This window comes from Cavia porcellus, unplaced genomic scaffold, assembly GCF_034190915.1.
Source record: "Cavia porcellus strain 051 isolate PalLab524CR breed Dunkin Hartley unplaced genomic scaffold, mCavPor4.1 scaffold_26, whole genome shotgun sequence".
Classification (NCBI taxonomy): Eukaryota; Metazoa; Chordata; class Mammalia; order Rodentia; family Caviidae; genus Cavia; species Cavia porcellus.
Genome location: NW_026947509.1, coordinates 37370943 through 37392791, shown reverse-complemented (window position 1 = coordinate 37392791; position 21849 = coordinate 37370943). Strand labels below are relative to the sequence as shown.

Here is a 21849-nt window from a genome sequence, read left to right as displayed (position 1 = left end):
TGGTCCTATCCAATGTGTGGAGTTGAAATGTAAATGTAATGAAATGTAAATGTACTTAAAATTCGTTTTTATTAGTAAATGCTAGAGAAATATAAATATATATTGAATATATTTATTGCCAGGAGTTGGTACACAATCCATCAGTTCTTTTTACTTCCTCTTTCCCTCTTCCCATTGTTCTATCCTTGTGTCTCCTTTTCATTTGTATAAGTCTACCTTCCTCATTCCTATTACTTATTTTGCTGTTTAAATTATTTAAACTTTGAGTTTCTCATCTGAAAGAAACCATGCAATATTTAACCTTCTGGGCCTGATTTATTTCACATAGCATTATAGTCTCAAGCTGCATCCAGTTTTGAGATCTAGGCATTTTTAAAATAAATAATAACATTTCTATTGAGTTCGAAGAAATGAATATCCTAAACATCGGGGCAGGGAAATTAAACTTGGATCAATAAGTCTGTGTTAACCTTATTGGTATGTATGAACAGTGGTTTTGCTCTGAGACCCTCAATGCATCCTTTATAATTTTGATCATAAAATAAATGAGTCTGACAGGAGGACATTTTTTTTTTCCAACAGGAACTTCTTTATTTAACTTGGAAGAATTTATAGAACATAGCAAGACAATAGATAAAAATGTAAAAGAGATCTTTGGCCATTAACTTATGATACATTTTCTGCATTTGATTTTCAAGATTCCAAGAGTGTAAGATGCAAGAACAGGATAGAAACAGGAATAATGTGATGCACAATGAAAGAAGCACAGGCACTGAAGTTGTGTGAAAGAACTTCAGGAAAACCTGGAAATTACTGATTATGATTCCACTTTCTATTTGTTAAACATGTAGCTTAGTTCTTGGTGCTCATGCCAATATCAATATCTATCAGTATTTAGAAATGATGGATGTGTGATGCAACAGAGAGAAGAGGATCAAATCTATAGCTCTGAGTGGCCTCTAGGTCTTCAACAGGGAGTGAGGAGGGATGGCCAAAGACTCACCAGTGTGCAAGGGCATCAAAGTGAATGGCACCACAGGTCAGGCGCCCCCCTAGCAACAGCACTGCTTCTGGCAGCAGCACTTCTGCTGGCAGCAGCCCTTCCCGCAGCCACAGCCACAGGAGCCACAGCCACAGGAGCCGCAGCCACAGGAGTTGCAGCAGGTGCGGCGGCAGCAGACGACCACGGGGGTGCTGCAGCAGCCCCCACAGCAGCCAGCGCAGCAGGGGCAGCAGCCAGAGCAGCAGCCCACCCGGTAGCATCTGCAGGTGGTGCAGCTGTTGCAGCCACCGCAGCCGCCACAGCCACCGCAGCTGCCACAGCCACCGCAGCTGCCACAGCCACCGCAGCCGCCACAACCTCCACAGCCACAGCAACCCATAGTGTTAGTAAAGAGAACACAGGTGAGGGGAGGAGAGAGGACTCAGCAGAGCAGAGAGAGTCTGATGCCGCCTCCTTCCGGGGCCCTTAAATACCCCGCTGCCTTGGTTCACATGGTAGTCACTTCCTCCTTGTTGTTTTGGCTGTGTCTCTGGCAGCCAGGTATTTCCTGTCAGCTGCTTCCTCATGGGATTTCATTTGATTGCTAGATAAGAGAAACTCACTTCTGCTTCAGCAATGGCAGCAGACCTGGCTGAAATGCTTAGGAGGACACTGCGCTTCCAGTGCGTCTCTGCCTGAAAGGACAATGCCCTCCCTCAGTGGTCATCAACCTCAGAGACTGCACTGCCTCGTCCTTCACAGGTCAGAGCGCCTCCGGGGGAAAGGTGACAAACCTGAGTTCTCATCCTTTATTTTATGTTTATTCATTTTCTGTACATTATCCTCAATAACCACTTAAAAAAGTGATTTTGGTGCATACATATTATGCATATTGTCTTAATTTGGGAAATTCATATTAACATATTAGAGGTAACAGTTTCTGGAAGAGAAAAAGTCTTGAAAATCAATATTTAACAATAAAGAAAGTCTCACTTATCAAATAGAAAACAAAAAATAAACCATAGGGGTCGCTAGGCCGCATAAGCAAGTGCGAGGTCATAAGTTAGATCCCCAATAACAAAACAAACAAAAATAAACCAAAAAATAAACCATTCACAATGGCAAACAATACACGTTTGTAAATCTAAAAACATACATATTTATGGAGAAAATTATTAAATTGTATTGAGGAACATAAGAGATAAATGGTGAAATATACTAGACTTATTCCATTGATTGTGGATGGGAGGTCTCAATGTCTAAAAGGTGTCAGTTCTTCCTAAAGTTATTTATACATTCATTGCTGGGCATAATGGTGCACACCTGTGGTCCCAGCATGTGAGAGGCTGAGGCAGGGGTATCGCCATGAATTTGCAACCAGCCTAGGCTACATCGTGAGTTTGGTGCCAGCCTGAACTGCGCAGCGAGACTGTCTTAAAAAACAAAACAAAAAGTCATTGTAATACATCCATTCTAATTCTATTTAAGATTCTAGGAAAATTATAAATTTGTCTTAAAAAAAAAACTAAACGATTGCCCCTAAAATACCAATTCTTAAAAAGCATTTTTTGCATATTTAAGTCTTTAATCATTCTGAGCTAATTTTTGTAACCGGTGAGACCAGTGGGCTCTAGTTTCATTCTTCTGCATGTGGGTGTCTAAGAGATTATCTCTGAAAGCTGAACCACACACTTTGCTATGTATCATCCTAGGCCTGCTGGGCTGATTGCCCTTTCCCACGTTCTTGCTTTCAGACCTAGCCCCTAGGTTTATGTGTCACCTTTCTCATTCCTGTCATCTACAGAGAACCTTTGGACAATGCCTCCTGCATATATGGCTGAGAAAGAAAGGAGAGACAAAAATATACTCACCAAAGGGGGGTGGGGACCAACAGAAGGTTCCCTATTTGAAGGAAGAAATGTCATCCTGGAAGTTTTAAAGCCATTAGGAAGGGCCCAGCCAGCCGACTGGAGTTCAGCTGCAGGGGTGAGGTGAAGCCAGGCTGCTAAGTGCATTTAACGCAGATCCCTAAGTGTGAACTGTTGAGTAGGAACAAAATGCAGAGCATCAGAAAACAGTAGGACAGGGTAGCTCCCTTCCTTTCTCTCTTCTCCTTCCTCTTTTGTGCCATGCTTGGAGTGGACCCAAACCTTGTGGCAGGCCAGTGCTTTGCCTTGAGCTGCATTCGCAGCCTCTGGTAGCTTTCAAAATACACAAACACCAACATTTCAAAAATAGCATTAAACTTCCGTGATACCACACACTCACAATGGAGCAGAAATTGGGATTGGGTGACATGCAAGTCTATAATAAGGAGCATTTTAAAGTAACTCATTGCATCGGGGACCAACATTTTCCCAATAACTGGGAACTTTTTCTTTTAATTGGTACCAGGGATCAAACTCACGATCACACGCTTGCAGGTGCTTATGCCATTGAGCTAAATCCCCGATTCTTAACTGGGAATTCTTAGAAACTTGTAGTGTTTAAGAATGCTGGAGTTCCTGAGGTCGGTGTGATACCCCATCTTCCTACTCCATGTCCATGGGAGGCTGAACTTTCTTCATGCACTCCAACCAAAAGAGCATCAGATCCCACACCTGTCACAGAAGCAGTCACAGATGTGAGACTCTGGCCATTTTAACCAGCCAGACCTGCAAGAAATTTGCAGAATCATTAAACGGTGCCACTGTATTCACTGATTTGTGTTGTTGCTGTTTTAAAAAATATATTTATGTGGGTATGTAGCAGGCTTATCTTAAGATCATTGATAACTTTTTAATAGTTTGTTAATTTCCAATGCAGTAAATATCTACAGATATAAGTCATATCATGAGAGCTATTGGGGTCTTCAATCAAGTTTTTTCAAATGTATGTTAGCAATATGGCCGAGTGAAGAGGCAGGAGGTTGCATGTGAGAAGATGGATCTGTGTACTGTGGGCCTCCCCAGAGAGGGGATTCTGATAGTTCCCTCATGAGGTCACCGTGGTCAGGGTTCCTCTCCTGGGAAAGGAAACCAACAGCTGCCAGCGGAGAGGCAGGGACCTCTTTGGACCCTGGCACCCAGACCAGTACTGTAAGCAGTGAATGTTGGAAGCCACTTCCTTAGGTTAGGTCTTCTGTTGCTGAATGCTCTTTTGTATCAGGTATCAGGAGGTATCAGGAGACGTGCACAATTGGTCTGGGAAATGTAGTGAGCAAAGACAATGCCAACAGGCAGATGCATTTCGCTGGCTCACTTATGCTCAAGCTGGCTATCTTTGGAAATACGGAAAGTCCTGTGCTAAATACCTTCAGGGGATGGGGCTGAGGTAAGTTTAGTGACACTGAAAATCAGTGATTGAGTGCGACAAAGCTGTGTTAGTAGGTAAATAAACAGGAGGAGTCTGATGTTTTCCTACAGAAATGGAAACACATAATAAGGAAGTGGTCATGTGCCCTCCTGCTTCCTCTCCTGAGAACTGGTACATAAGGGCCCCCAGCAGGAGGCAGCGTCAGACTCTTCTGCTCTCCTGAGTCCTCTCTCCTCCCTCATCTGCGTCCTCTCTACCAACACCATGGGTTGCTGTGGCTGTGGAGGTTGTGGCGGCTGTGGCGGCTGTGGCGGCTGTGGCGGCTGTGGTGGCTGTGGTGGCTGTGGTGGCTGCGGTGGCTGCGGTGGCTGTGGCAGTTGCTGTGGCAGCTGCTGTGGTTGCTGTGGCTGCTGCTGCAGACCTGTGGTTGTCTGCTGCCGCCGCACCTGCTGCCGCCGCACCTGCTGTCAATCCTGTGGCTGCGGCTCCTGTGGCTGTGGCTGTGGCTGTGGCTGTGGCTGTGGGAAAGGCTGCTGCCAGCAGAAGTGCTGTTGCCAGAAGAAGTGCTGCTGCTAGGCAGCTCCGTCTCTGCCTCTGCCCAGGGACCGTGGGTGCACTCAGGCCCTTCTGCTGGTAAGATGTTGCCTCCCCCTCTTCTCAGCACTCTTGTCCTGCCCTATCGCCAGCTCATCCCCTCATTCTTCAGATCCTCATGCTTTATCCTCCTGAGCTCTTCCTTTTAAAGTATCTAATCTTTTATAAATATTCAGGCCTGGATTGGGTCATTTGGGTGTCTACTACCTCTGTGCAGTCTTTGCTATTGCTTTTGCCTGTATTTGTTTTTATCAGTTTCCTAATAAAATAATGTGATGCACAATAAAAATCTCTTCACGAGTCATCTTTACCACTTGCTTTGTCAGCTACTCTGTGCCCTGCTGTATGAATCAAATTCTGCTTGTCACTCTCTGCAGTCTGCTATTGCTGGCCTGGGAGCAGACCCTGCATCCACAGACATTTATCAGAGAGGACATAGCCTCCAAAATGACATTCTACCTGAAGGCCTTTTCCGTATCTCCTCCAAATTTTCTATGGTGGGGGATGAGGGTGGTGGGAATTGGTGGCGGTGGTTGTCTTTCAGTTTCTTGAAGCTTATCTAGTGAATGAAAAATAGAACCAAAACGGAGGAAGAATGCATATGGCCTTTGTCGAGTGGCACCCAGAGGTTTCTGAAGTGGCTGAAAACCTGCTGCTGGGGTAGGGAGCTTGGGTGGTTCTGCGTGGCTGTCACCCCACTGGGGTTTGTGGCCCGCCATGGCTCAGTCTGGTTTCTTTGCTAGTGTCATGCGGTAACCTCACAGGAGTGAAGCCCTGCTGTCTCTCAGCTGCTCAGGAGGCAGGAAGTAGAACCTGCTGGTCCGTGCCCCAGTTTCTAACCCAACTCCAGCAGCGGAGCAGCAGAGAAGCTGGGGTGGGTGACGAGTCCCTTTGGATCCTCATCTAGGTTCAGGAATCTTCTGTCCCTCTGGATGACCCCAGGAGGTGAGTGGCATCAGATGCAATTCACAGGTGAAGAGACCAAGGCTGAGCAGTCAAGAAGCTCACTCAAAGAATCACAACTGCTAAGTCCTGATTAAATCCCCGATTACCTCAAACTCTTTCCATACCCTACTGAGCCTGTTTCCAACATTCCCTTTCTTATTTCCCCTTTCCATATTCCCACGCACACACGGCCCCAAAGCCCCTCCCTGTCATGTGGTCCTCTGACCCAGCATCCCGGTGAAGGGCTGTGCTCAGGCTACTCGCTCTCATGACCTCCGGCAGTGTCTTGGCTGTGTGTGGCATGCTCTGTGCTTACTAGGATACAGTTAGTTGTCAGCTCTTGGGTTGTGAATGCTTCTGATGTCTAACTGGAGTGAAGAGTAGACCCTTGACAGACATCTCCAAGAGGCGTTCTGGAAGTTGCTGTATTCATTTTGGATGCCAGAGTAGACTGAACACAGACCTTCCTGAGATGCAGAGACTTGAGCTGCTTTTTCAAGTCTTACTTAAGTCTTGTTTTCTAATAATGCCCCTTGAATCTATGCACGGCTATTTAGAAGTGGCAAGACTTTAGCTTATTCCATATTCCTTTTAGCCCTCTCCTTTCTTGATCTACCCCAGGGATGTTATTGTTCTCTGAGTACCACTAACACTTCTTTGTTTCTGTAAGATCAGAAAACATATTCTGACTTTTATTACTTATGAACAGGGGGTGATAGATAGGTACTCTCCTCTTTATAAAATTAAAATGTATCCTGTCTTTTATTATGAACAGGGAGTGACAGATGGATATTTTCTTCTCTATAAAATTATGCACGCACATGAGTTTTATCTGCTGGGTCCCATTCACACACCTATCCATTCAGGCTCCAACGTGAATCTCCATACACTGTGCAAGCTCTGTATTAAACGCCGGGGACAGAAGATGACAAGGGTGCTTCCTGGCCTTGCAGGAGCAAGGATCTAATAATTACTAAGGAAGGCAGTAAGTGATATCGCTGAGAGCATCCTGGAGTGTGGCTTTGTGTAAGATGAGAAGGTCAAAGAAAGCTTCATGAAGGTGACTCATGGACCAAGTCATGAAGACTGAAGGTGACTGACGGGATAAGGGTGTCAGATGATATCAGGGTGAGGAATGTGACTATCAATCCTGATTCATCAGCTTCACTGGATTCAGAACTGCCTAAAAGATTAGCAAAGCTTGCTCCTGAGTATATCTGAGTGGGTCATGGAGGCATGACTTCGGGTACTCTGTGTGATCACCAGTCCCCTCCTCCTCAGCTCTGCTCTCTTGCTGTGCTTCCTGGCTGACACAAACCACGCAGCTTGCTCCACCATGCAGTCCACATGGCCTTGCAGTAGACGATCATTGACTTACTCCCTTGAAACCATGAGCCAAATTAAACCTTTGCTTCTCTCAGTTGTGAGAATCAGGCATGATGTCCCAGTAGTGTGAAAGCTGGCTAATAGAAGTTGTATCAGCCAGATGTAGCTATGTGTGCAAAGATCAGAGGAGGGGAAATTTCCAGCCTGGGAACAGCATACAGAACACCACTGTGGCTAGAGAGTTGAGAGTGAGGATATTGGGTGGTAGGAGGTGAGGCTCAGGAGGTAAGCAAAGTGCAGATCAGGAAACACTTTGTTCAAGCATTTAGAAGTTACGTTCTACACTAGGGAAGAATCTGTGAAGGATTTGAGGTGAGAATAGCAAGTTTTGTAGAAAATACCAACTTGGCAGCAGAGGATGAGTGGATTGGAGGAAGATGAGTTCTGGGGCAAAAAAAACTAAGAAATCACTGAAGTGGCTATTAGGGAACTGATAATGGGATCCTGATTCAAGTGTGACAGAGAAATTTGAGACATATTTAAAGATAATGCAGGAGCTAATAGCTACATAAGTCAATGGGTGGGAGGAGAATTTAAGAATAATGTTTCTGGCTCAGATAGGTTGTGTATAAACAGGACAAATGGGTCACTTGGTCACCAAGATGGAGCTGATGATAGTAACAGATGACATAACCAGCAAGCATCATGTCATTTATCCTAAGAGGGGACATGGCTTGCAAGCATTCTCATTAATCCTAAGGGGCAGGTACTAACATCACCCTATGTGTTTCCTAAAGGAAGTGCAGGTTGGCAGAGACATTATCTAAGACATTGTATGGTGGAGTCAGTATTTAAATCTAGTCTCCTGGAAACCGACACTCAGTCTTCTTTGCAATCTGAGTCTGTAGAGGAGGAAAGGGAGCAATGCTTTGAGCATCTCTGTAGCCTTTCAGAAGCTGGAATAATATCCCATGGAGATCTCCCCAAAGAATTTCTTGAAAATCTATGAGAAATAGGACTTTAAACTCTTGTTTTTTTTTTTTTTAATCTCAAAGAGAATAAAACCAAACAAAATAAAACAGAATTAAACCAATTGAAACAAAACAGTGAAAATGATACAGGACTTCAGAATAGGATAATAGGAAATCAACCGTTGCTACCATAATGCCTCATTATCTTCAGAATTGCTGCCCATACCATCAGACATAATAAAATCAAACAAAACAGAATAGAATAAAACCATTCAAAACAAAACACTGAATAAAACAAACCAATAAAATGGAGCAATACAAAACAGTGAGAACAATATTGGATTTCAGAAACAAGACAGAAGAAAATTCCTCATAGTTGATATATTGCATATTGTTATCCTCTAAATAGATGCTCAGACTATTGGCTCTAGACCTGAAAAGTCAATCAAACAATATAAGCATTAGGTTGTTTTAGTGCCTCAGCTGCTATCAACTCAGTCTGTGTTCCTCTGAATCAGCTGGTGGCTTGGGGGAAAGGGCAGGGTGAGCGTGGCTCTTCTTGTCTCCCAGCCTACATGCTGGCTGGCCCATGGGAAGGGCACTTCCCGTTTCTCCTCCCAGGCCATAGTTACTGCTCACTCTTGGGATTTCTGATGACCCGTGTACTTCCCTCTTGTCTTTCCTAAGCAGGTGGGGTAAGGTTGAATTATGTTTAGATGTTGCAGAAGCTGGGCAGCATTTAAATACCTACATAGGGTCATCCCATCCCACTCTTATAAGAGGTCAGGCTGAGAAAGCTTGAGGTGAGTCAGGAAGAAGCAGGGTCTCACTCTATTCTTATGTAAAATGTAGACATGCCGTTCATCATGGATTTTTTCCTACTCATTTTGATTTTAAAAATACTGTTTTTATTTTGATTATTTTACTGAACTTTTGGTGCCGCTTTAAATTTGGCTGCCCAGGAAAGTGACTTCATCACTTCACTTTAGGCCCAACTCTGGAAAGATCCATTATATGGATGCCAGTACTCTCTGCCCACTCCAACACCATTATTTGTATGCAGATTTAAGTAAGTGTCTCACCTGCAACAATATGCCCGTTGTTGGAAAGAATGACCACTTCAAACCAATTATCCTTAGACTGGGACTAGACATCAGTAACAAAAGTGCTTGGAGACTAATAGGGCAATCATCCTAACAGTGGTTACAAGACCAAAATAGATTCCACTTCAGAAGAAAGTCTGCTGAAAAATCTCATTTGAACAGGAGAGAGAATAAAAGCATCAAAGTCTAATCGCCCCCACGGCTTATCACAGTATAGCAGGGCAAAAGCAATCTGGACTCAATCCCTCTTCAAAAATTTTTTAATTCATATTTTAATTGACACACAAAAATGTAAAACTGTATTAATGAGTACCATTTTCTATTGTATATATGTACAAGGTCTGATCAAAACTCACAGTGGTGAATCTTTAAATTTTGAAAGTTTATTGCAGTGAAAGACGGCCATTTGCCCCCCTCCAGGTCCTCTCCCGTGCTTCGTCCCTCCCATCCCTCTGGTCACTTTCTGAAGCCTTCTGGAAATCCTCTTCCTTGGGTGTCTGATGATGCTCCTGTGGCTGCCTCAACATTCTGAATCAGTTTAAAACATTTATCTGTCATGGACATTTTGACTTTGGGTAAGAGCCAAAGGTCATCTGCTGCCAGATCCAGTGAATAAGGTAGGCGACAAAAACTCTAATGATTTTACGAACCTACCTGCCGTTTGATACCATTCAGCAGTCACATTCACCATATTTTCAATCACATCTTGTATGCGTGATAGTCATGAAAGAGGACTTCTAGAACTGCTTCAGATACTGGCAAATGTAGTGGGCTAAATGTGTGGGAGGTAAGGGAGAGTGCTTTGAGAGGGATCAATGGCAATATGTCTTCTCTGTAATACATTTTAAAAGTGTAAACAATCCCTGTAAATTTTGATCACACTTCTTGTAAGTTGCATGAGATTTAAAACAGGTTTAAACTTGTGAAAGCTTCCAATATCTTTTCTCCTAGTTTTTTGAAGTGTACATCATCTTGTATCTGTAGTCATTATTCCAGTGCAATAGCATATTTGGAAAAAAAAAAAGCAACGATTAGACGCCAACCCCTGAAGCTACGCTTTAAACATACGCTCACTGTGATGCCTGACAGTCTCTTCTTTGTCTAGGGAAGTGCTAAACTTCTCTTGTTCATGCAACACAGAAAAATGCTCTTTTGACCAGATATTCTCAACCACCAGTCCTCTTGAGTAATTTTTGTAAAGGACCAGATGTAAACGTTTCCATCTTTGCAGGTTTTGTGATCTGTTGCCACTTCTGAGTGCAGCAATTCTACCTTGAAGTAGATTACTGAGCCTGATCTAGACAGTAAAGACAAGAAGTGATCAATGTTTTACAGGGGTCAGGGAGGCTGGCGCTGAGGTCAGGCTGCCCAGCCTTTTTTTTTCCAACCTTAAATTTCCTCCATGATCTGAGACAATCAGTTTCTTAGTGTCTTACTTTTTCTTCTTCTGCAAAGTCGGGGTTGTGTGTGTGTGTGCTTGCATGTGCATGTTAGGGGGATCAAAACTAGAGCCTCATGCATGCTAGGCAAGCACTCTACTACTGAGTACATTCCAATTCCTAAGTGGGAGTTAATAATATTATATTCTTTGGAATGTTCGTTATAGAACAAGCTCAAGTGTTAACATGTAAAATATGTAGAATTGTGTCTAGAACATGATAAGAGCTAAAAAATTTTGACACAGAGAACCAGAAAGGGTTTAAGCGTTATGGAGGAAGTACATGTCATACAGGTGTCACTTTCCTGGCAGTCCCAGAGACCTTGATTTTGACAGGACCATGTGTGGGGCCTAGGAGCTCTTTCAGAATGGACTCTCTTGTCATCTGTCGTTAGTTTGGAGTAATGTAAATGTACATTTCTTTATTTCACCCCTGTTGCCTTGCATGTGACAGGAGTTCACAAGGGCTTGTTGATTTTTGTTGATATTGCTCAGAGGTTGACATTTTGGAGTACAACAATAAGCAGGAAGTTAATTGATAGATGCATAATGGCATCCTCTCTGTACAGCAGTGTCTGGGTAGTTTTAGCTGGCATATTGACACACTCATGCCATGCTTTATGTAGGACTGTGTGCCACTGACGCATGGGTCATGTGTCTGGATGCCTGGCTTCAGGTGACCTGGGTTTTACAAGTTGCCTGACTGGAGTTTGGGGCTGTTGTCTATCCACGTGTCATGCTGAGCTGACTGCCCATATGTGAGTAAATATGAATGCGGGTCTATTTTGAATGAATTTTGATCATGGTCCAGTGTTATTTTTTTTCTAATTATGATTTAAAAAGATTTCAAGAAAAGCAACATCTCATTCAGTGGTATCTATGTAGGAGCCTAGTTTGGTACATTGGCTAATTAATTACGGGGCTTTTTACACTCTTTGACAAGGGAAGGTGTCATTGTTAGGTTTAAATATTGTCGTCTCACCACCAGATAATTCTAATCTAAAAGTAGTTACCATATTGTCTCTTTCCTTGAAATCCTTGAGTACAACTTCGTATACTGTAGCATTAAGTATATCAAAACAATGTAAAACCATTTAAGAGAATGACAGCATTACAGAGTATTTAGAATCGACTAACAGAAAATGAACAATGGTTTCTGTATAATCTCTTTGTCTTTAAAAGGTTTTTGCTTATACTATCGTACATAACTATTCTGCTTAAATGGTTATGTTTTGATCTGCGCTGTTTTGTTGTTATGCCCTCTTTTATCTCAATCTCCACTCCATTATTTACTTTTTTATCTTTATCCTTTTAATTAAAGGAAAAAAATAGCAGGATATATTATAGTAACCCACTTTGACTTTCCATTACCTCGATTTAAAGCCCTGTATTACTCTCATCATCTGGTTTTTTACTGATGTTCCCCTATTCTGTTTTGCTGGATAGTATCAGGTTCGAAAGTTTAGGCATCAGCTGTGAAGAGAATGAGATTCATTATGACGCCCATTCTCGTTGACTTTTATCTACTTTTGAAGACCTACAATGTCTCCAATGTTTTGGTTTTGTCGGTTTTATTCTTCACTGTTTTGTTCAATTGTATTATAACTAACGATATGGGCAATTCTATTAGAGATAGCGGGAGGCATTATGGTAACCATTGTTGATCACCTTGTATTATGTTTTTACATTATCTATTATGTCCACCCTTTTGACTTGACCGATTTTGTTCTGTTATGTCACATTTGGTTTTACTCTCTTCCAAAAAAGTAATAAGAACCGTGGGAGCAATGAAACCCAAAATGTGTAATAGTCATGGTACAAAAGAGAGGAAAAGGAAGTGCTCTAAACTATATAACTGCATGTATATTTAAGTGTATAAGATAGAAAATGATATCACAGAGTTTTATTGGATCATTGAACAGAACTGTTTGAAGTATCATTGATGGAATGTCCACTTTACAAGCTTTAATTTTGTGACTTGAACAATTATTTCTAAGATGACAATATGTAATCCATTAACTAGTGATTTCCTACTGTTCACTTTTTTTTCCTGTAAATCTGTATAACTTGTACCCTTTCTCTGCTTTTTTTTCTTTTCTCCTTAAATAAAATTAAAAAAAAAAATATTGTCGTCTAGGACCTATGGTGATCTGTGGGCACTCTGAGTCCTGACGCATTTCCTCTCTGTCCTTTCTTGGTTTAACTCTGTGAAATGTTCCTAACATGCATCCTCCTGGGAAATCCACCACATTTGTCCTCTAGGGCAGCATATCACTGTACAGAATTTTTCTATTTTCCCCTAAGAGAGGAACAGAGAAACAAAGTACTCTTTTTCTTTTTTTTTAAATTGAAGTGTTTTTTCCTGTGTTAACTCACAAAGATATAGAAAAATCACAATTGCAATATTCAAGATAAAAACGAGTAATTCAGTTTTCTTTAGTGAGAACACGCAATGTGTTTGTGATTAACGCATTCACAGTGTGATCTGAAGCAGAGCCCGCAGGCAGCAGTGTGCACGCTGTCCAGGTGATCATTATCTGCCTGGCTCATTATCTGCATGAATACTTGGGAAGGTGGCTTGCAGGGAGGGGAACCCAGTAAAGCAAATCTCTGATTGCCGCTCAGCACTTCTAGTAAATGCACTTTGAGCAGGAGAACTGGACAGACAAGTGTACGCTGTAACCTCCTTGTGTGGAGGATTGATTGGCCTAGAAGAGTGAGCAATGGCAAATACAGAGGCAGAAGGCTTAATACAGACTCGTTTATTAAACTAAGTGGGGAAATTTGAAATTTGCATGGGTAGCCACAAATTTTCATCCTTTCTACTAATTACACTTAAATAATATGTTAGGAACAACCGTCTCAGCTTGAGCTTAAATGCTACCAGTTTGGACTGAGAGTTCCAAAGCTGTGAGCTGAAATAGACCTCTCCTCCTTCCAGTGGCAAGTGTCTGGTATTTTGTCCTAGTGAGGACACAGTGTCTAAGACAAGACTCTCCAATATACTTTAACCTGGATATGTGTCAGCCACAGTGTAGTGCAGAGGAAAACCAATGAAAATATAATAAAGAACCTGCCTTAGTTCAGTAAAGCCCTTTCGCATCCAAAGCCTTTTCCTTTCCGTAAGTAGGCCATGAATGCACAGATAAATCGAAGGCTCTGTCTGCCTGATTCTAGCTCTCCTACCCTGCTGCGTGGCTCCCCACTCATTCTGCTAGATGGTGTTTCTCACAGTGCCCGCAAAGCCGTTTCCTCTTCAGATAAAGAACATTCAAGGACTGTTCATTAAGTCGAGTATCTTGCTTTCCCCTATGTTTCTATGGTGGAGAATGATTAAGAAACATCATAGCAGAAGTCTTTTGGCCCGTAAAGACAGACAAGTCTCTGAGGTCACTGAGTTGGGAGGAAATGTACACCAGCTGCAGACATGGATGAAATGCTGTGTCATGTGTACTTTCCAGTATAATCTTTAAGCCATTTAAATGTACTCTTTCTACTCTGAAAGGAGAAAAACCACAGAAGATGTAAAGAGAATTGTTATATTCCAAAGTCTGGAAAACAGTGTCAGAGATGAAGCTCTGATGACAGGTGAGTGCAGGCAGGATTTGTTTTGCTGCTGAAGCTCTGCATGGTCTTCTTGTTTTGAAAAGCTCACGGTTCATCCTCAAAGCTGGTTAGAAGACTTCTTTTACAGTAGCTAAAAAAATTTCCAAGGAGAGGCCAGGTTGCCGTGTGTCAGGCGTTGTGCCCAGATGTCCTCTCCAAGCCTCATCTGCTCCTTGGCACTGCTGCTAGTTGGCCCCTGGGCTCTGCTCTTGGGAAAGAGACACTGCAAGATTTCCTCCAACCTCATCACCTGCTGCCCCGTCCTCTGGTTTTCCTGGGACTTGTCTGCTTGGCCTGGGACTCTGCTCCTGCGTTCTGGGTTCCAGACTCTTGTGCGCTGATGCTTCCTGTCTTCCTATCTGAGCACTTTCCTGTCCAGTAGCAAGCAGCCAGCACCAGACAGCCCAGCGCCTAGAGATGTCCACAGCCTGCGCTCACTCAGAACAGGACTGGGTCTCATGTATTCTTTGATGTACAGGATTATTTCCTTCCCATATTAATTATTGTTATTATTAGTTAATTGGTACCATTGAGATATGCATAGTGATCATATTAATCATGGGAAATTTGTACCTGTATATGATATATCTTGAGTCCTCTTTTTTCCCATTCTATTTCCCCTCCTTCTTTACAAAGCTTTGTTTCCATTTTATCCTTCTTTTCACATCTTTTTTTTTTTTGCCCCTACCTTCCCCCATTTCCTTTTCCATTTGAACACTGTCTTCCTATTGACACAGTTTTGGTACCAGGGATTAAATTCATGACCTTGCACATGTCAAGCAGGTGCTTAAGCCGCTGAGCTAAATCCCCAGCCTCCTGTTATACATTTTGGTTCTTATTTACACTTTAATTTTCTCACACCAGAGAGACAATGCAATATTTACACATCTGTATGATTTATTTTATTTAAGAGAATGATCTAAAGACCTTCCATTTAACTATAAATGGCTCATTTATCCTTATTTAAGGCTGAGTAATACTCCATTGTATAAAAGAAGTCACATCTTTTGTATCCATTCATCAGTTGATGGGCATTTGGGCTTTTTTCAAGATTTGCTGTTACAAATTGTGCTGCTGTAGCTGGGAATATAGCTCAGCAGCGTAAGAGCCAGGCTGCAAATGCAAGGTCCTGCATTCGATTCCAGGTAGTTAAAAAAAAATTGTGTTGTGATAAACATGTGTGCACATATATCTCTGTGGTATGATGTTGTCAATTCTTCTGGGTAGATACCCAGAAGGGGAACAGCTGGGTCGAATGGTACCTCTAATCCTGGTATTTTTAAAGGAATCTCCATGCTGATTTCCAGTGGTTGCACCAGTCTACACACCCACCAGTCCTTCCCTTGTTAATGTCCTTCCTTTGGGTCAGTTCTGTCTGGATAAGCTCCTGTCCTGTGCGAGTCTGCTTGGAGGCACAAAGACACCCCAAGTGGACCCTTGGAGGTTGGTGTAATTGTGTTTCCTGGGGTCAGGTCCAAGAAACTCTGCTTCCCCTGGCCTCAGCCTTACTTCAGAGCTCCACTAGGATCCCCGTCCCACACCTCCTTTCACTCTCGTTTTGCTGTAAAATAAACGATGGTGTCCTGGAATCTACACAGGAAGGGTTCGGGGAGCCCTGTGGGACGTTAGTAGAAGGGGTATTTGAAGACAAATTTCTTTGTGCATCTAGATGCCCTCAAGTTGGGCTGTTTTGATTCTAATGTTAGACTCACCTCACAACAAACTCACATCATGTGAGGTTCCTTGGTACTCAGCATGGTGAGTGTCTAACTGTGTTGTCTGCACAATAGACAAGAGGACAGAGGCTGGAAGAAAGCACGACGTGGACTAGAGAGAGTGAATGAACAAGAAATGTGGCATGACCCAAGACCAGATTTTTTGGAATAATGTCAGCCATGAAGTCATGACCACCAAGATCAACATGTAGTACACAAGAACTCAAGGAAAAGGACTCATGCTCCTACATGATCTTCTGGCCATTTGGGGACTGATCAAATATTTCTTTGTTTGGAAAGATTCCATAAAGGGAGAGGTCAGGCAAACATTTTGGGCCAGGGTTGAGGATGTGCTCCACGCTCCTTCCTTACTAAACTCACAATGTGTTCATCATCTACCGCCCTATCTATGCCTTCTGCAATTTATTTAATTTTCAATTCTTTGTTGACTTTGTACATATAGTATTGGCTTTACCTGTTATGAAAGAATTCACTTTTTCCCATGGACACATTAGAGACTAGAAAAAAATGAGATTGCTCCTTGAGGTTGGTTGGTGTAATTTATTAAGATAACAGTTGTTATGAATATAGGTATGCCAGAAAAATGGTAAAAACAGGAAGTAAAGAGAAAGGGGCATTTGAAGAAAGTGTCACATGAACTCTCTTGACAGCATGTTGTCAAGATAGTTGGTAAAGGACAGAGAAGGCTTCAGTTAGTACGTTACTTGGTGATTAGTAAGCAGCAGCAGGACCAGGAAGACTGCAGAAATGTGAGATTCCCATGGGCTGATGACAGGCTCAGGTCATGCTCGTGACCTGCAAGCAGAGGAGCAGACAGGGAAACTTACCTACAGGAGTCTCATGCTGCACCTACCCAGGGACAGAGCCGTGTGGCCCCTAGCAGCAGCACTGCCTCTTGCAGCCGCACTTTTGCTGACAGCAGCACTTCTGCTGGCAGCAGCCCTTCCCACAGCCACAGCCACAGGAGCCGCAGCCACAGGAGCCACAGCCACAGGAGTTGCAGCAGGTGCGGCGGCAGCAGACGACCACGGGGGTGCTGCAGCAGCCCCCACAGCAGCCAGCGCAGCAGGGGCAGCAGCCAGAGCAGCAGCCCACCCGGTAGCATCTGCAGGTGGTGCAGCTGTTGCAGCCACCGCAGCCACCACAGCTGCCACAGCTGCCACAGCCACCGCAGCCACCGCAGCCACCACAGCTACCACAGCCACCACAGCCACAGCAACCCATAGTGTTGGTAGAGAGGATGCAGGTGAGGTGAGGAGAGAGGACTCAGGAGAGAAGGAGTTTGATGCCACCTCCTGCTGGAGGTCGACCTTATATACTGCTCCCCATCAAGACCTTTTGTTTACTTCCTTCTCAAGGACCTTGGCATAACATCACAGTGTCTAGCACTTCAATCTATTAGAAAGCCCTTGAGTTTCCACTTATGAATGAAATAACGTGGTGCATCTTTAATTCAGAGGTGGACAAATGATGGCTAAGGAAAGCACAGCTTTAGGGCCTGAATGTGGCCCAGTGTCACACATCAGTTGTGGTGGATGAGGCTGGAGGGCCCCCCAAAAAGTTGAACTTCTCAGGGTGCTGAGTAAGCAGAATGCTATGCAAGAAGACACTTTTCAACCTCCTGGTTTTAACAAGTGAGCTTATCAAAGAGACACTAACTGCAAAAATGGGGCATTTGCCTTGGGAGTATAATGATTGATACACTGTGTTACTTGAGAAGTTTAGAAGCTTCATTAAGTGACTCAACAGCTCTACATCCTAAGATGCAATGGACATGCCCTACGGCAGCTGTTTACACTCTAGCCTGCTGTGATGACCAAATTCATTGTGTCAATTTGAGAAGCTTGCAAGCTTACTGAGCAATTCAGCAGGAACAAGGGTCCTCACTTTGTAAACATCCTCAGTCTGTGCAAGCAGGACGCACTGAGATGGTGCAAGTGCTACACCTGCCCTAGGGCAGGTAGCCTGCTTACAAAATAAGGGAGGAAAAGAGGCTGATCTGTCCTTTTTTGTTATTGTTGCTTTTGTTATCTTAAACCACCATGAACTGTTGCCTCTCTGCCATGCCACCCTGTGTCCCCGCCAGGTGATTATGGACTGAATCCTATGCAAACTGTGAGCTAAATAAAACTTTCCTTTAAAAAAAGGAAATAAATCTTTCCTGCCTTAATTTTGGGCATTGAATATTTTGTCAAAGTCAAGAGAAAAATAGTGAAGACAGAAAGAATATCACCCCATGAAGTCAGTTCACCTCTGACCACTTGAAATACATCGGCATGTTCTGGGACTGTTTTAGGTCCTATGTGACCCAGGCAGCCTTGTATTCTGAGATCATCAAGTAAGAACTTTACCCGCTGGACTCAGTCTCACACACAGCCTGGCGGGGCTGGACACGGAGCTCGAGAACTAGAGCCCGGGAGATTTCAGCTCACGAGTCCACGGTGGGTGGCTGTGCTGAGAGCTTGGGCCCAGCTACAGGAAGCCGAAGAGTCCCTGGCAGGAGGCTGGAACCCCAGGATGGGAGTCTCCTTCCTCTGTTTTCCCAGTTCTTTGGCAGATAAACAACAAACAGCAACATCACTCCAGCACATGATTTAGGAGTTGGCATAAAATTATACTTTTAGCATCTAACATCATCCAATTATTTTATCGTGACTTTAAATGATCAATGAGTTGTTCTGGTGAAAGAAAGAATTCCAGAGAGCTAGAAAAAGATGTAATACCTGGTGTAACACATACAGGGTCCACACTGTTCCTTTTGATTCTGGTTTTCCACCTTTTTTTTTTGTACCAGGTATTGAACACACAACCTCGCGCTTATCACGCACGTACTTATGCTGCTGAGCTAAATTCCCAGCCCCTTTCCACTTGTTCTTTGGGGAGGTTTTGCTAATTTGGGGATCAGAAAGGAATCTCTGCAGAGAGAAAAAAGTGCTTTTCCTGACCTACAGAGACTGTGAGGGCTTTTGCCTGGTGTGGGTTACTCCTCACATGTATTTCCAGAGGGTTATTCTTGAATATCTGAGTCACTTGTGTAATTCCTAAGTCACACTTGATCCTTACGATGTGCCAGGCTCTCATGTAAGCTCCAGAGCCAGGAAACATAGAAACATGGGTACACATGGCTGTTAGAAGCCTGTCTATTCTAAGTCCAGTTTTAAGGGAGGAATCAAGGTTAAAGGCAGCAATAACAGAGGATCACGCTGTCAACAAGGAAGGACATGAGGGGCCTTGTGAGGCTCTGATGGAATCAGAGGAAACAGCCACAAGGAACGGGCTGCTTCCAGGATTGGGTGATGGGGAGCAGGTATATTAGGGCTACTTCAGGAGTGGCATCATCAGACTCCTCTCCTCTCCTGAATCCTCTCTCCTCCCTCACCTGCATCTTCTCTATCGATACCATGGGTTGCTGTGGCTGTGGAGGTTGTGGCTGTGGCGGCTGTGGCGGCTGTGGTGGCTGTGGCAGCTGTGGCAGCTGTGGTGGCTGTGGTAGCTGTGGTGGCTGTGGCAGCTGTGGTGGCTGTGGTAGTTGTTGTGGATGCAGTGGCTGTGGCAGTTGCTGTGGCTGCTGCTGCTGCAAACCCGTGGTCATCTGCTGCCACCGCACCTGCTGTGGCTCCTGTGGCTGCGGCTCCTGTGGCTGTGGCTCCTGTGGCTGTGGCTGTGGGAAGGGCTGCTGCCAGCAGAAGTGCTGCTGTCAGCAAAAGTGCTGCTGCAAGAAGCAGTGCTGCTGCTAGGTGCTGCCAGCCTGGCCACTGCACAGGTGCTGTTGCCGTGGGGAGACTGTGTCTGCTGTCTGCAAAGCTGCGGGGTCAGAGGCTCCAATGCAGGCATGGGCTCTGCCCCGTCCACTCTGTCCTGCTCTGACGAAGGCATCTGGACTCTGTGACGGCTTCTCCCCTGACTGGACACACCATGTTTAACGTTTCCTGTTCTCAGGTGGTGACCTCCTCCTGCACGCTATGCAAGGACCAGGATGAAGGGCAACATGATTACCAGGTTGGTAAGTTCAAGTGATGGTTTCCACTGTGGTTTCTGTTTAAACCCCCTTTTTTTTTATCTATGTGTTACTTCATCCGTGTGAATTGCATAGGAAATGCTCCTTCTGTAGCCAGAGTTTCTCTAGACAATATCTTAAAGTTTATTAATAAAATTCAAAAAGAATCCCAATGGCTGCCTTTCTTTATCATACTTGTGTTTATTTTCATTCCCGGGCACCCCTTATGACCTTCCCCAGGTGTGGCCTTGGAGAATGCACAGATAATGAGGACTCTGTGTGACACACACCAGGTCACCCCCAAGCCTACACACACACAATGCAGAGCGATAACAAGTGTGGTAAAGGCCCACGCTGATGTGACGTGCCGTGGACGGGAGGGACAACACATTGCTGCGTGGGGAGTGGGTGTGATTCAGAAGAGCACAACTCTCTTCCAAAGGAGGTGGCATTTCATAGTAGGTTTGGGGGTTGGTAAGATTTAGGCCAGGGGAGTTGATTGGGGGGCACTTGTTCCCAGAAGGGCAAAAGAGTGAGAAGCAGGGAAATCCAAGACTTGTGTGGGAGCCCGAAAACTACTATGATGCGCAGAGAATCAGGATCAGTAGTCAAAAGCGAAGGAGGGCAGGAGACCAGCGTGATGGTTTGCAAGGCTGGGGTTTAATAGCAGCAGCCACCAAAGTGAGTGCCACGGTGCCCTTTAGGCTCAGGTGCTCTCCCAAGCTTACCCGTGTCACAGATCACACAGTGACAGAACCACTGCTACTGCGTCCATTGCGCAGACAGGGACACAGCACGGAACATCAGCAAGTACCGAGCTCACAGCACCCACAGTGCTGGTGGAGCTGTGACACAGGATGCCTCAGTGCACCTGGGACACTGAGGCATGGGACACCTGACAAGGGGCATGGACGTGCAGACCCTGTCAGACCCCTGGGGAGACTGAGGCTGTGTCCTAGGGAAACATTGGCTGAGTGGGATGGAAAGTGCATCTTAGGGATGAAAGCTGCGCCACGAAACCCAATAGATGAAGGCAGCGTCTACACATGCAAGGCCATGCCCGTGATGGTCCTCCCATACACAGAGAGGCCAACATGCACACCAAACAGGTCCGTTTAGAGATACAGTACAGTACAAGACACATGGCCGTTAATCCCCCTCACGGTGCTCTCCCTCTCTTACCCCATCGTCCTTGCCAGCTTCTTCAGGGTTCTAGAAGCACCCTTGCATTGACTTCTCCATTGGATTTGACCCAAACACAGCGAATGCTGCTGCCCGGTGTCACTACTGGAAAGGTGGCCTCAGGAAAGCTTTGCAGTGTGTCCTCGATCACCTTGTTCCCTGAACCTGACACTGTGTGACTCCTGGCTCTTCTCAGGAATCAAATGACCTTGTGCTTAGGGGCCCTCCTGACCTGTGGTGCAGTGGACGGAATGAGAGGAGAGAATTCTCACAACATAGTGTCATCAGCCTCTCTGTATGCAGTATAGTTTTGTTGTAACTCTGTAACATAAATCTTACCCAGTCAGACGGTCCAATGTTAATGTGCACCCCATCGGACTGAACTGTTCATGTATGTCTATGTAAGGGGAGAAGACACAAAAATGGTCCAAAATGGTGCAACTACACCATGCTGGGCGCTCAGCTTTCGGACATGAATCTGCTGAGTCAGCAAGGCTCCCATAAAACTGCCTCCAGGGAAAAAGCCTTGGTGTCCTGTCTCTCTGCACAGAAATCCCACAGCATCGAAAGGCAAGTGCTTTGAGATGATTCAGGACATCAAGGCAACCAGGACACTACAAGGAAAGACACTCACGAAAGAGCACTTCCAGAAATGTTTCAATGATGATGATAAAA

General features: G+C 44.4%; 2 protein-coding genes and 1 pseudogene across 2 annotated transcripts; all 3 read right to left on the bottom strand.

The window, feature by feature from the left end:
- Window positions 1–1026: 1026 nt before the first annotated feature.
- LOC134473285 (small cysteine and glycine repeat-containing protein 5-like) lies at window positions 1027–1422 on the bottom strand. The gene has a single exon (XM_063237218.1). The coding sequence runs from the start codon at window positions 1380–1382 to the stop codon at window positions 1053–1055; it is 330 nt and encodes a 109-aa protein (XP_063093288.1). The 5' UTR covers window positions 1383–1422; the 3' UTR covers window positions 1027–1052.
- Window positions 1423–10234: 8812 nt separating this feature from the next.
- Window positions 10235–10353, bottom strand: LOC111758174 (U6atac minor spliceosomal RNA; annotated as a pseudogene).
- Window positions 10354–16520: 6167 nt separating this feature from the next.
- Window positions 16521–17264, bottom strand: LOC134473142 (small cysteine and glycine repeat-containing protein 1-like). Its single transcript, XM_063236642.1, has one exon. The coding sequence runs from the start codon at window positions 17217–17219 to the stop codon at window positions 16872–16874; it is 348 nt and encodes a 115-aa protein (XP_063092712.1). The 5' UTR covers window positions 17220–17264; the 3' UTR covers window positions 16521–16871.
- Between the last annotated feature and the right edge of the window lie 4585 nt (window positions 17265–21849).

Coding starts and splice junctions, on each gene's coding strand:
- LOC134473285 (XM_063237218.1), bottom strand. CDS start 1,382: ATGGGTTGCTGTGGCTGTGGAGGTTGTGGCGGCTGCGGTGGCTGTGGC.
- LOC134473142 (XM_063236642.1), bottom strand. CDS start 17,219: ATGGGTTGCTGTGGCTGTGGTGGCTGTGGTAGCTGTGGTGGCTGCGGT.